The sequence below is a fragment of the Falco cherrug genome, chromosome 4 (assembly GCF_023634085.1).
Source record: "Falco cherrug isolate bFalChe1 chromosome 4, bFalChe1.pri, whole genome shotgun sequence".
In the NCBI taxonomy this organism is placed as follows: Eukaryota; Metazoa; Chordata; class Aves; order Falconiformes; family Falconidae; genus Falco; species Falco cherrug.
This window is the reverse complement of record NC_073700.1, coordinates 24,279,673-24,293,888: the sequence shown is the minus strand read 5'-3', so window position 1 is coordinate 24,293,888 and position 14,216 is coordinate 24,279,673. Positions and strand designations below refer to the sequence as shown.

The 14,216-nt window shown below is 43.6% G+C and overlaps 1 protein-coding gene across 10 annotated transcripts in view; it reads left to right on the top strand.

Annotated features, from left to right (window-relative positions):
• The window catches only part of TMCC1 (transmembrane and coiled-coil domain family 1), a 134,338-nt gene that overhangs the window by 83,827 nt on the left and 36,295 nt on the right, over positions 1–14,216 (top strand). Inside the window, exon 1 of one of the 10 annotated variants that reach the window (XM_055707277.1) lies at positions 9,264–9,345. The exons of the other annotated variants lie outside the window; for them this stretch is intronic. Coding sequence (XP_055563252.1) covers positions 9,283–9,345 — 63 coding nt within the window. The 5' untranslated portion in view covers positions 9,264–9,282. Of the gene's footprint in view, positions 1–9,263; positions 9,346–14,216 lie in introns of those variants that run through there. 10 annotated transcript variants of the gene reach the window in all.

Here is a 14,216-nt window from a genome sequence, read left to right as displayed (position 1 = left end):
GCCTGTTCGTATCAGGTTTACTCTCCAGCCTACTCCTTGGAGCCATCTGCCGGCTAGTAACAACTCCAGCTACAGATTGTCCCTTGGTAGTATTTCGGTTCCGAGCTGCACCATCACAGCCTGCTGTGGTCTCCTCCTCAACATTCAGAGTTGTGGTGGTGTGTGCTAAACTGGTTATAAAAAGCGGCATCAATGCAGGCACACCTGACAGCAGGGCTACAGAATGCAGTATTTGTGGACTAACCTTTCTCTCTTTCTCTCTCATTATTAAGTGCTAGCAGAAACATTTTGAATGCTTTTGGAACTGTGTGTGGGGAAAGAAAGGGCTGTTTTTCTTACAGTGATTGAAACTGGGGCAAGAAACTGCAGTTACAGGGAAAGCAAGTCCTATACAGAGCATCCTTCAAGTGAAACCTAAAAAAAGATAAATATAGTCAAAACTAACTTTGTCCCAGTGGGTGTGTACAGAGGAGGGGAACTCCAGGTCTATGCAGTGACTTTGAAGTCTGGGAGCTTAAATTAGAAGGTAAATGTTAATAATGCATTAGCTTGAAGTGCTTCTGGTCCAAATGGTACCTTATACTATTAGGTTATTGCAGCTTTTATAATCACACACAGCTTTGTAATTTGTGTATGCCAGCAAAAACATCAAGGTGGCTTTGGCCCTTGCCCATGGGCAGTAAGCATGGGAAAAGACTGCTGGTTTTCAGTTTTGGGGGTAAGTATGAATCAAGCCCAGATGTCTGTGATTAGGTCTTGCAGCTGGGCAGAAACTTGCTAATCACCACATAATTAACCAGAAAGCCTTATGCAAGATGCCTCGTATCACTGAGACTATTGATCCAGGAGTGGTGTTTGATTATTAACTCTTGCCTGGCTTTACAAAGTTCTAGTCGATAAAAGCAAATCCTGTGGCTTTGACTTTTCAGTAGTCCGTGTTCATTTTAAGGCTCTATGGTAGCAAGTTCTTTAACTTTTCCACCTGTTTACTTAAGCAAAATACTGTAAATCAATTAAACGTGTAGATATTCTTACATCCTGTTAGTATGCATCAGTAAATGTAGAGGATGTAAATCTCATTACTAAATGTTGCCCTTTCTAGGAGTTCTGTGGAAATTTAGCAAATGTATCAGTTCAGAGTTAACTATAACCACAGCTTCTGTATCTGGGCAAAACTTGAAAGTGAACATCCTGTTCTTTGAGAGCTCTTAAATATTTAATATCACATATTGCAGAAACAGATGCAAAGATTCAACTAAGGATTTAAATTTCAACTAAGGATTTAAATAAAACTATTCTGAAATTCCATTAGTTCCTCCTACTACTGGCCAAAGTCTGATTTCATGGTTCTTCATCTGCACCGAGACAGTGGAAGTCATCAATACCTCCTACAGAGAGAGAAACATCCTTGTTCAGCTTGAAGTGCTTATATGGTTGTCAGCAGCAGCAAAATGAGCACAAAACCTGGGCTGAAATGGCTTACCGGATCAGTAGTTGGCCTGCTGAGATCTTTACCGAAGGTGTAGTGCTTTACCAGCTGTGAAGAGAAAGAGCAGGTAATATAGCCCATTTTAAACCTTCGCAACGAACTGTCAGTGTGTTGTGTCATTTTATACTAAAGATCTTTTTTTCAGACAAATAAGACTTTAAAGTCAGTGGGTTTTAAGGGGGATCCTTCTTGCCCTGAAAGCAGTACTAGTAGCTTTTAAAAAAGTTAGGGAGAAACGTTTCCTTTCCTGATAGAGAGCATCTGTTTGGGGGACCAGAAGTTTTGTTGAGCACAACAAATGAGGTTCCTTTCTCTTTCCTGTTTTTCTTTCCTCTTCTGTATTTTATCAAGCTGATGTTTTCAGTGTGGCTAAGATCCCTTTGCTCCAAGTACAAGGAGAACTGTACTTGGAAAACTAGGACCTGCAGATAAGCAGTGATGGAACCCCAGTCGATGGTAGCCCTTGTGGAGGCTGTAAGACAGAAAAGCTTCAGTGTTCATCATTGTGTCATGCAGCACTTCCCAAACTGAGGTGAGTCATGTGCCTATTGCAACTTCCACCGTTAAGGATCCCATTTACCTTGACTTAGAAAAAGCCACAAAAGTGAACAATTTTCAGGAATAAGCTCATGAAAAGGGAAGGAGGATGACACTTTTTGTTGATGGTGCCATACCAAAAGTAAGGTCTGCAGTGTTAGTAAGAGGTGCAGGGTAGTTCCCAATGATAGCCATGTTTCTAGGGAGCCTGTGTTGTGGTTAAGGAGTTAAACTGTTTGAGCATCTTCCTCCCTGCTCTCTGTTTAAACAGAGTCCTTTGGAGCTGAAGTGATCTTTAAATATGCCGTAAAGTAGGTGTTTGTACTCCTTGTGTAAAAATACCATAATTCTGGATTTATCTAGGGAGGATTTCCTTGTTTAGTTAGAAGAAAGCTGAGCCTGTTAAATTTCAAGCAGGTCAGGAGAATTACAAATTCTTTGGACTTTAGGAAGAATGTTTTCTTTCTGAAGTCCTGAAAATGAGTTGGCTGATGCCAGGTGCGCAGTCGCAGTTGAACTCTGGCAGCGTTTGCTGGTTTTGATGAGCCTTGTCTTTAGTCCCGGTGCTCTGTGCTTAGTTGCTGATACATCTTTAGTTGAACCAACAGAAAACCCACACTTTACAATATAGATTGTTAATTTGAAAACGATGACAATGTTTTCAATAATTTTACTACATTATAATTGCAAGTGAATAAAACTAATATATGCACTGTACAGTTCACATGTGTTCTGATAAATACTGGTACTATGTTTAGCTTGGGTATGAGAAAGTGTTTGTAATGTGCAACCACAGATTTAGTCAGGCACAAAAGGCACATGATGATGAAATTGATTTAACTTCAAAAGCTATCACTCCTGTGAGTAACAAGAGTTAAGAAAATGAAAAGATAACATACACATCTATGCATAAGCTGCTGGAGGTAATACTTGTTTAAAATGTGCTGGCTGCCAGGCAAGTCCTTCTGTCTTAAAGTTTTAATAAGCAGTTGTTCCTTTGCTTTTCCCTTTCCTTCTCCTGTCTGCACTTAGTGTGCATGCTTCCCTTCCTTCATTATTATGCATATATACGTACATACTCACATCCCCTTGCTCATCTCCTTCTGGCCCTGCCTGCTGGTGATGACTAGGGAATTGTCGGGAGCTCACTGCGCATGGGGCAGTCATGTGTAGCGTTTCCCCTGGACTGTGCTTCCTCCGGTGTCCACCTTTTTGCCTGCAGTTACATCGGCTCTGTTACATCTGTGCAGCTGTGTAATACCCCTTCCCTTGGAGGGGAGGGCTGAGGCTGTATCATCTGTATGTAAATGGCTGATAAAGGCTTACATTTAGAAGAGATTCTATATTTGAAGTTTTAGTCTTGAAACTATTGGGAGTGAGACAGTGACAGAAGCAGGTTCATCAGCTGGCTTTTTATAATTAACATTCAGGATTTGTGAGCTGTACACCTGCTCAGGTGCCCCCTTTGAGTACAGTCAGAGGTAGAAACTTTTTTCCTGATGTAACTAAGTTTTCCCCTTTTCATAAATACACTTGAAAGTGTGAAGAATTTCCAGATGTGTGAGAAGACCGAAGTTGTGTTGCAGGAGCCCTTGCACACCTGGAAGTGGATGAATTTTTCTTGGTCTAACCTCATTTTTACCTGAGACCTGTCTTACACGTGTAGTTTTGCTTGAGGGTTTTTGCCCTGCATTTGTGTCTGCATACAGAGCTGAAAGTGCCCATCACCTGTGAGAATCTTGTAGCCTGTTCTGACATTTGTGGTTGGTTTTGTCTGTATTTGATGCAGAAGAACAGATGAAATAATTTGGGCGTGAGAGAAGGCTGAGTCTTATTTCTCCCCCAGTCTTATTATGTTGGTTATGTGATGACTCTAGATGTCTAATATTTGTAATTTGATGTGCTGATACCAAGTGCTTGCACTTCACTGCCTTGTAATTTGGCTCATACCTCTTGCTTGGCTTTCTGGGTCTCCTTCTTCTTAACCTGTCATCCTTCCCTTGGAGAACCTAATTCAGAAATTTCAAAGCACGTCTTGATTTTGTGAGCCTTGCCTGTACCTAGAGAGTAAAAGGGGCTGATACTCCAGCTTACTCTCCTTTTGTTGAAGAGCTCTGTGCAAGCGCTAGGTTGGCCTCTTAGTGATCCTTCCTGAATCACTAAGAAGCAGGACCTGTACAAGTACAAAGCCTGTGTCTGAACAGGTATTCCAAACCCAAGATCTTAATTAATAACTGGTTTCAGTACAGGATTTAAAAAAAAAAAAGTAAAAAAACACTATACATTTACTTTGCCACAGGTGACTGAAACTTCTGGTTTGCATTTGCTGAATTCAAGGCTCAGCATTTTATTTCTCAAAATGTTCCCTTCCGATTTTATGTAGTTTTGTATTAGGTGGGGTGATCCAGTTTCTGCTGCAGGAGAAGCCTGTGCCAGGATAACCTCTGCTAAGGATGTGGTTTTAGCACTGGCACGCAGGGTTTGAGCACGTGCTTGCTCTTCCCACTTCCCTTGCTGTGTCTCGGTTATAGCTGGTATTCCAGTGTCTTTATGTGCGGTGGTCTCAACAGTGAGGAATGGAGTTTTAAAAGTCTGAACCATAAAGCTTTAGAAACTGCAATGTCCCAAGCTTGGCAGGACAACGTTACATCATACGTTTCACATAAACTAGCAAACTGTGAATCTGATGTTTCTCTTAGATGTGCCCACTGCACTCTGGGCGTTGGATCACTTGAAATACTCCGAGGGCACACGTGGGGTACCGGTGCTGAGCTGCTCAGTTCCAGCAACGAGCCGGTAAATACCTCGTGCAGCCCTGCGGTGGGGTCTGGGGTGGCAGGGGCAGCCCTTCATGACACCACCCCCCACCCCCCACCCCCCCCAGTCCCTGGCATCAGTCCAAGCCCTCTTGCTCCTTGTGCCTATTGAGGCCTTGGAGCCAAGTCGTGATGCGATGGTGCTGGCCCAGTTTTCTTCTGGTAATTATAGTCTGCCTTTTTAGACTCCTCTGGTGTTTCAGTTTCAGGGTTTTGTCTTCCTGTAACTGTTACTTTTCTGTCCTCGATTTCCCTGTTTTCACTGGTGCAGTGCGCTGATCAGTCGCTGTCAGGAGCTTGCTAACGCTGGCTCCTCCTCAGCTCCTCAGTCAGTTGGATGTGCACCTTGGCTGTTCCTAAGGGGCATTTCACATGTGAAATACTCCAAAAGAGGGAGAGGGCGAGGGTGAGGAGGTCACCTTTTCTCCACAGCCTGGACGCCGCTTTAGGGAACAGCACAGTGAAGGAATGATCACAGTGCATTTCTTGATTTTTCCACCAGTTTCTGACTCTCTTGCTTCTTGTTTTGCATTACTTAATATTTGGCAGTATTCAGATTTCCCCAAGTATATGGATCTACCCCCTGACTTTTTTTTTTCTCCCAGACTCTTTGGTTTTAAGGGTTCTTGGAAAGAGTTCTCATCTTACTATAGGGAGGGGTCATGTGAGCATCTAAGCTGCATAAGTTTTTAAGCTGCATCCAAGCTCATTTGCCTTCCCCCCCCATCCCTCCTCTCTTCAGTTTTACTAAGCAACTTCAGGAAGGAGATGCTGTAGAATGCAAGCAAGCTGCCAGTCGCTGCACCTCCCTTGCTGCTGGTGCAGCTGGGGGCTTGCTGGTGGAGGCCCTGGAAGGTGCGGGGGAACCAGCCCAGTGACCCGCTGCGCGCGAGCGTGGGTGCTCAGTGCCCCCACCTCCTCCCTGCCGTTCTCGGTGCTGTCCCAATGGATGAGGCTTTTTCTGTTCTCTGCTTGGACACCTGGGAACGTCTGTGTCCCCCCATGTTACTGAGGCTTGATCCTATTGCCTGGCTTCTGCTGTGCGAGTTGTTGTCTCCTGCTGCACCAGCTTTGGAGAACCGAGACAAGGGCGTCAGTGCCATGGGAATCATTGCAGCAGTGAGACTTGCACAGGCTCGCTGCTGGGTTAGAACTTGCTAGAGTTGTTTGAGTTTTGTTTGCATGGAAGAGTAGCTGTCGGTGCTCTTTTTATGAAGTTTCTGTTTCTTTGTGGGCATAGAAATCTACTTTTAACAGCACAGCACATTAGTGCACTGTTGCTGCGCTTTGGGAGTGTAACAAAATTTACTGAAGAAAACATGCATTCCTCTTCAATGTGGAGTGAGACGGATTTCTCTTAATGGAGGTGGTATTCAGCCTGGTAGGTTGGTTTTGGTTTTATTGCTCTGTAAAGCTTGTGAAGGCTCTGTGATTATGTTGAGTAGACTAATGAGCATATTTTCATGTATTTTCGCAGGTTTGTTGCTCTGTTGTGGTGAAATGACCTATCTGAACAATAGTAGAATTCCTGTGACTCAAGCTGGGTTGTACCCAACATAAACTACTTCCTAAATAAAGCTAATGATGTTCTTTCTGCACAAGAAATTTCACCTCTCTTCCCTTTCACCTCTGCTAGATGGAATTTGCTATCATCAATAGATAAAAGGTCCAGTTTCTATATTCAGCCTGGACAGTTGTTTCTTGGGTCTTGGGTTTTTTTATCAGATTTCTCACCAGACTCTTGCAACAGGGTGGGTGCCTTTTGGCCCAGTTCTTGCTTCTAGCTGGTCTGGAGCACAGCTCCAGAAGTCAGAAGTTACCTGGCAGATGTGCAGTGAGATGCAGCCTTGTGCAATGAATGCAGCATGTTGTAAAACTTCCCTATGCCCTGGACTACTGGCTAATTTCATAGATTTTGCAGATATGAGGTGGGATCCTCATTTGGTATAGGTCAGTGAGTAATATCAACATGTCTTTTTAAAAGCCTTCTTTACAACAGCCTTGCTAGATTGAATTCTGTGTGCCATTTGTTAGAGCAGTGCTCTCATGATCAAAGAATCTCAATGTCTAATATTCCTGTAAGATAATCAATTTTTATAGACCCTTTCAGTGTTTAACCCTGAGTATAGCCATAGAGAAATGGTAAATGTCAGCTGAATTAGATTTCTTGTAATTTCTGTGTTTTGCAGTCATTTTCATAGCACTACATTGCAGTTTTGAATATATAGTAATATGGTAAGTTGTGTAGTTTTCATTTTCATTCATGTTCTGTGCATGTTTCTGCTTCATTTGTTGCAGTAGTGCTTCCTGGGATCTCTTTTCCCCAACGCGCAGACCGGCTGAACAAGGAATGGCTTTGAGGCAACTTAGGTTGCAGCAATACTGTACAGACTGTGATGAGGAGTAGGCACTACTGATACAGCAGTGCTATACTTGTTGCTGCATGTTTGTGCTAGGCAAGATAACAGTAAACTCTCCACCGCTTCAGAACCCAGATGTGTACCAGCCACTGATGTGACATATCACAGTTTGGTGACTGCTTGCAGCCCAGTTGCAGAATTGCACCAAGTACTGTTTTGAGAGCTGCCTTCCTTTTCCTTCATCCTTTGCCCTCCATGTCCTGTTCACTAATATCACAGGAATATGCACAAAAATGCTTTTGTAGATGTATCTTTTAATATCTCTACACCAACATGGCTTGTCCTCTGTATGAATCAGACCTTACTGCTCTTGTTCTATGAAGTATTTTCATTCTCAATGCCTGTTCTAAATGCCCCTTACAATATACTTGCTTTCTCTTCATAATGCTTTTCCAGGAATGCCATCTGACATACTAGTATGATTTTGGACAATGGGGTTTTTAGCTGTTTTTCCTCTGTGATTCCTACAGAACACATTTTTCAGGTTTTAATTCCTCTTCTTTCTCCACCCCCCCATGAAAACTGAATTGTGCTCTCAGTAATACCTTCTTCCATGTTGGCCATGTTTTGAGTCAAGAGTTTTCTCCTCTGTTACATTGCTGAAATTTGTATTATATGAATTAACATTTCAGTGCAGAATTTCATCACATTACCTGTGCATTACTGCAGCTTAAGAGAATGATTTTTAAAAAACTCCAAACCTACCAAACCCAGCCATTGTGATGTCTGTCAGAGCCTCTAAGAGCCATCTGGCTCAAAGGGACAGACAAAAAGAAAAAAATGGAAAGTCATGTCCTTGTATCTGTGCTGGCTGCAAACATGCTCCGTGGCTCACACAGTAGGACACTTCTACAAGCCTGCTTTCTTTCTGGTGGTTCCTGGTATTTGAGCCTTGGGAGCACCTTCCATACTCTGAATTAATGGTTGTGGAGATCTCGAACTTAGATTATATATGGCTTGGCCTTGTGATCTTCTGTCTCTGTCCTAGGTGAGTAATAATATATACATACAGGACATATATATATGTGTGTGTGTGTGTGTGTATATATATATGTATATATACACACAAACAGGAAATACCAGTGAGAGGGAGAAGAGCAAGGGGAGAAGCAGCCGTGAGATCAGGGTGGCTTTTTAAAAATGAGTCTGAAGGGAGCAGGGCTTGATGGTGTAAGGTGCTGTGGGTCAGAGCTGTCACAAACAGGTTGATGATGAGACTTTGCTTTACATCTTCTAAGCAGAATAGCAAAATACCTTATCCTTGACAAGGAGGTTGAGGGTAGTGGTTAAGAGGTGGCGAGGTTTCGTCTTGCACCAGTGACAGCTGTGGTTTGAAACGCTGTTGCTGGCTCTGTTTTGTGATTGAGCCCTTCTGTGACAATAACTTTGTAATTAGTTTCAGACTTCAGGAGATCACATTAATCTTCTGGAAATTTTATTTAGTAATTATTAAATAGTGGTGTTTCAGTGGTGCTATGAATAGAACATATAGTCTGTAGGTGGATTTATGCCCTGCTGCACATCTTTGAATCGCCATTTTTAATTCCGCTTGATTCTTGCTACCAAGTCCGTAGTTCTGTGTATGCTGAGGAACGTGTAGGTCGCCTTGGATCTATTGATTTGCTCCTGATTTGGGTGTCTCTTACCCTGTACAACGTTTTCTTGGCCCAAAGGTGTGGTTTTAAAAATAGTGCCATGCGTTGAACACAGAACGGAAAGCCCTGTAGCTTTAAATCTCGCAGTCCTGGCCCTTTTCTGCCTCCGAAGCAGATACTCCCGGCTGAAGGAGGGGTGCATAGCCTGCCTGCGAGCTGAGCCGAACCGTGGGTTTGCATCAGCAGCGCGGGAGCTCTGCACGCAGCGATGCCTGCTCCGGCAGAGGCGCGCTGCTCGCCCCGCCCGCGCCCCGCGCCCAGCCCGCCGCCCCGGTCCGGCCCGCGCATGGCGCCGCTCGGCCGCGCCGGAGGTTGCCCCGGCAGGAGCCAGCGCCGGGGCCGGGGCTGCAGGTGGCCGCGCGGTGATGTTTATGTGGTGCTGCTGTACCTGTGTGTGCTGTGAAAGGGATTTCTGCGAGCCCGTGAAGGTGAGAAGATCGTGGAGCATCACTGCAGCAGCGTTAGTTGCCTTATTTGGCTGTTTTACTTAAATCTCCGTTAGAACCTGACCTCGTTTCGTGGCATCAGCCTTGGAAACGCTATGTTTTCCTCCAGGCACTGCTACTGCATTTCTGTGGTTGATTTTTTTATATAGCTTTCCTTCACTTCAGAAGCTGTGAAGTATGAAAAAGGCTCCTGTCTGAGTGAGTGTTGCAATCTATAAAAAAGATCAAACATGGTGTGCTCCTTTTTGCGAGTTTTCTGGTTTTATTGTTTTGGGGGTTGGCTTGTATGGTACATAATAAGAATGGACTAGTAAATGCAGCCCAGTGTCAGAGAGAGGTGTTTGGATCAGCAGCTTTTTAAAGAGACCTCTTGTTTTGCTGTTTTAGCTGTGCAAGATGTATTTTCAGTAGTAGTAAACAAACTGCAGAATCGTATTTTTCCTCCAGGTAAAAAAAGATTAAGAGCATACGGCTTTCTGTACAGTCGGTGACCTTCAGAAATGAGTAAGTACTTTTCTTAGGTTTCAGTTAGCTGTGTAGCTAGGCATTGCCCTTTCACAAGTCTGAGTTAACAGTAAGCTGTGTTTCCCCCCAACATTTATTAAATATTGAAGAGAGACAGTGAGGGGTTTGACACTTTGATCTCTGGTGCAAAATAGAAAATACTTTGAGCTGTTGCAGTTAGCTCTCCAGTGCGATGTGGCTCCAGTGTTTGGAGAAAAAAAAGAAATACGGGACCCAGGCGACTTTTGTTCCATTGCCTTTGCCATAGATGAATGTTTGCCTAGGATTTGTTATCATCTGCAGAAGACATGGTTGAAAAATTGCGTAGTGTTAACTGTGTTGTGTTTGAAGCGTGTATGTCTAATCATGTTTATTTAATAGACTCATTTCCCTTTGGGAAGGTTTGGCTCTTATGTACTGGGACATGTACTTTTTCTTGCTGCATTCGTCAGTCTTCATAATAAAAGTGACACACGGGTGGCTCTTGGGAACAGCTCTGTTGGAGGTGCAGAGTTGAAGTGGCACACACCACTGAGGTTGAGAGCAGTAAGAAAGGACGGGTTTGTTTGTATTCCACATTCCAGGTTGATAGATCTGTACACTTTGCATCTTGGCATGTGTAACAGCAGGCTAATATATCGCCTCTTGAGAGCTGGAGAGAGAAGTGGGATACCATGTTCGGTGCCCTCCTAGATCAGATATGGGCATTGTGCTGTCAGGATAGCCAGAGAAGTCCTTCACCTTCTGTTGTGGAGATGATGCTGCAGTAAGATTTGTCTCTAGGTGGAGTTCTGGATGAGGCTTCTCGGTTTTCACAAGAATACTGAAAGCAACACAGTGATTTCAGTATTTGGTTAATTCAGTATTTCCTGTGGACTTCTAGACAAGTGCCCTGTTGCCTTACCCTGCTGGGTATTCATCATCCGTTGAACGCACCTTTCTCTTTGATGTCTCATTGCATAGTGTTTCCTTCTTCCACATTTCAGAAAGCACACATGCCATGTGTCTGCAGCTCTGGGGAGTGTGTGTGTGTTCTTGTGGTGTGGTGACTGCCCTTGCCTACATTGCTTCTCCTTGTCCTTGACAAGCTAAGTTTGCCACTTGGAGCAATCCCATGGATTTAGGTGGTGTTAATGTAGGAGCACCCTGCAGCACTTGGAGCTAAACAGCAAGCTATGTTTTAGCAGGAAAGGGATCTCTGAAGCCAGCTCTATTGCATAGCTTTCTGGCAAGTTAGTATTAGCGGATATACTATGTGTACTATATTAGAAAGGCTTTAAGTAAGGGAATAATATGTCAAGTAATGGTATACAGGAATGGCAAAGAAGTATGTTCACAGGAAATGTGAATCCTGCTGTTCTGAAATACTTACCTTTTTGTATAAGCTGTTGATTGGATCAACCGTTTCCAGGATGAATTTTGGTTACAGTTACACTTTTGTGTTGTACCTTCAGAAAATACTACAACTAAAAATAAATTTAAAAAAGTGAAGTAAGTGTAGAAGTGCAGTTGCTGTGCTCATGTACAGGGGGCCCTTTAAACTAAATACTTGGAGATGACTTGCATGCTAAACTTCAACAGAGACACATCTCCTGGAAAAGGGGGGGAAAACCTTGCTCTTGCATGTGGCTGTTCTGTGCGGAGTGATCACCCAGAGACATTTGTTCTCCCAGACTCGACCCAGTTTGTGCCGTTGCTTTGCAAGTCAAATTTAACTTGCAGTCTGAAAATCAAACTGATCTTTACAAATGAATATTTAAGATGCAATAAATAATCTGTATTTATCAGCTAGCATATTGAAGCATAAATTCCCCCAACAAATTACTCTTTGGGAAGTGTTAACAACAGTTTTATCTCTAAGGTAATGAATTATGATTCAGACATACTGGGGAAAACAGAATGAGTTAAAAAATTTCCCAAAACAACAACAACAAAAAAAAAACCACAACCCCCCCTGGCATTTTACATAGTCACTTTCTCATAAAAGCTTGTATAAACTTGTTTCCAAATCCACTCTGTCCTCCCAGTTCCTACACTTTGTTTTTGTTCAGCTTTACCTCATTTCCTATCCTTATTATTTTAACTTCTGGCCTGATTGGCAGTCACCCCTTGATTAAAAATCTGCAGCTGCTAAAACAAACATCCATGAATGTTACTTTGGCTGCACCTTTTGCTGTATCATCCTTTTTCACTTCAAAAATCAAGTTTCTGCAAGCCCTTGTGTATAATTCAGTTCCTTCCTATTTTTCCCACTCAGATTGTTGCAATCATTCCCTTGGACTTGCCTCACCCATAATGCTGGTGTTAACTGCCATGTATTCAGCCAGCACTGCTACTTTTCTTCTTGACTAGTCCGTAGCTTTGCAAAACCACTGCTGAATTGGACCAAACCTTACTCTTCTGCATTCAAAAATATCTTGTCTCAAGATTTCAGAAGTTTGAGGTTAAGAAGGTAAGGTTTTTGGTGGCAATTGGATTTTTAAAAAGAATTAAAGGGGCTGTAGACATCATCTTCAGGGAGATGCTACACTCTGTTGTGTCAGTCCCCTTCTGTCTCTAGGGTGTAAATAAATGCTTGTGGGCAGAGCTGGTGCCTGGCCCTGCGTGTCTCCATCCTGTTTGAGAAAACAGCTTGTGTAACGTTCTTTGCCTGAGCCAGTGCTCTTGGCTGATGGGCAGTCAGGGATGCATGTGCCTGGACCACAGGTGGGAAAGGTGTAGTCAGCTTTGTCGCTTCAGCTGCCACGTAACCAGTTAGTAAGCGATAGCATCTGCTTCCCAAGATGCGCAGTGCCCCAGGCAGGTAGGTTCAAACAGCAGTAATGTGTAGAGCCTGCCAAGCTCTGCCGTGCTGTGGGGAACGCTGGTGACCAGTGATTGTAGTGGGCTAACAGGCAACTTTCCTGAAGTTCCCCTGTGGAACAGGTTAAGTTGGCGGTGACAGATGCTGCATGCAATTCGTTCTTATAGAGCAAGTACAATGACATGTGGCAGCAGCATCTTCCACCATTTCCCCATCCCCACCTCAGCAACTGCTGAAGTTGAAGTACTGGGTGTCCTTTAGGGATTTCTGCCACTGACAGATATGACAAAAATACAGTTGGTTGCTTTATAGCTAAACTATGTTTCTGACACTAGAAGCAGCATATGATGAAGTCACATTGCCGTTTTGTATTGCTAGGTGACGAGGCCATGGGAGAGTCGTGCTGCAGCTGGCTTGACCAGATGTTGAGTTGTGGGTGAGGGTTTGTATGCATACCTCAGGCCATAGCTTGATGTTTCTTTTGGCAGTTGCGCCAACTTAAGCAGTCCCAGGTCACTTTTCCCTTCTGCAGTATTGCTGGAGTCCCACCAGCACACAGTGCGTCGGAGCCTTATGGTTAACAAGGTTTGGGAATGTATTAAAGAGTAAAAATGTCTCCAAGTTCCTTATTGCTGGGTTGGTCCCCAAGTAAGCTTGCACCTTGACCCTGTGGGGAGTTGCTATTCTCTCTGCCTGCTGTGGTAACATAATGTCAGGCGGGGAACTGCTGAACTCAGCACCCCACCAAAGGAAGGGAATGCTAAATCATGTACAAGTCTTGAGCATATTGTAAAACATTGCTCTGTTGTGGTTGCCAACTATCCCTTCTGCCCCATGTTAGGTACCTGCCATCTCTTCCCTTTCTGCAGAGTGAGGACATGCTGGCCGTGCGGGAGTGCTGGGAACCACATGCGTGGCTCTGGGTTGGCAGAATGCACACATACTGTAGTATAATCATCGCTCGAGATAGTTTAACTACTGTGAGTAAGGTATAAAGCCATTTCCTCTTGGTGCTACCAGTGGTGGTTCCCTGCTCTAGCTGTTACCTTAGGCAGGCAAAGGGATTGTATTGGAATTTTTTCTTGTAATTTTATCAGGGTTGATTTTTATGTTTCTTTTCTCTCAGTGTTTTTCTTCTATAACCATAATGATCTTCCCGCCATTATGAGGGTTAATTGCCCACAGGCAAATGCTGTTTATCTCTTTTAGAAACCCCAGTTATAATCTAACCGATGACCTGTACTATAAAAAACACACAGCAAGACTTCCTTGAGCTGTCCATCTGTTTGCATGCTTTCCTTAGCCAGTTTTGGTTTTGATTTGGATTGAGGAGTATAATAGGGATGGCTCAAAGCAGTTGCTGGCAGGGATGGCCAGCAGATGCTGTGGGTACGTAGATGGAAGCCTGTTAAAAGGCAAAAGCTGCTGTAGTTTTTGAAGATTCAGTTGGCCAATAAAAGATTGCAGGATAACTGCACAGTGTGTCCTGAGGAATTACTAGACCTGTGCTTTGGTTTTTTCTTTTGTAAATTTTTGGCAGTAAAGC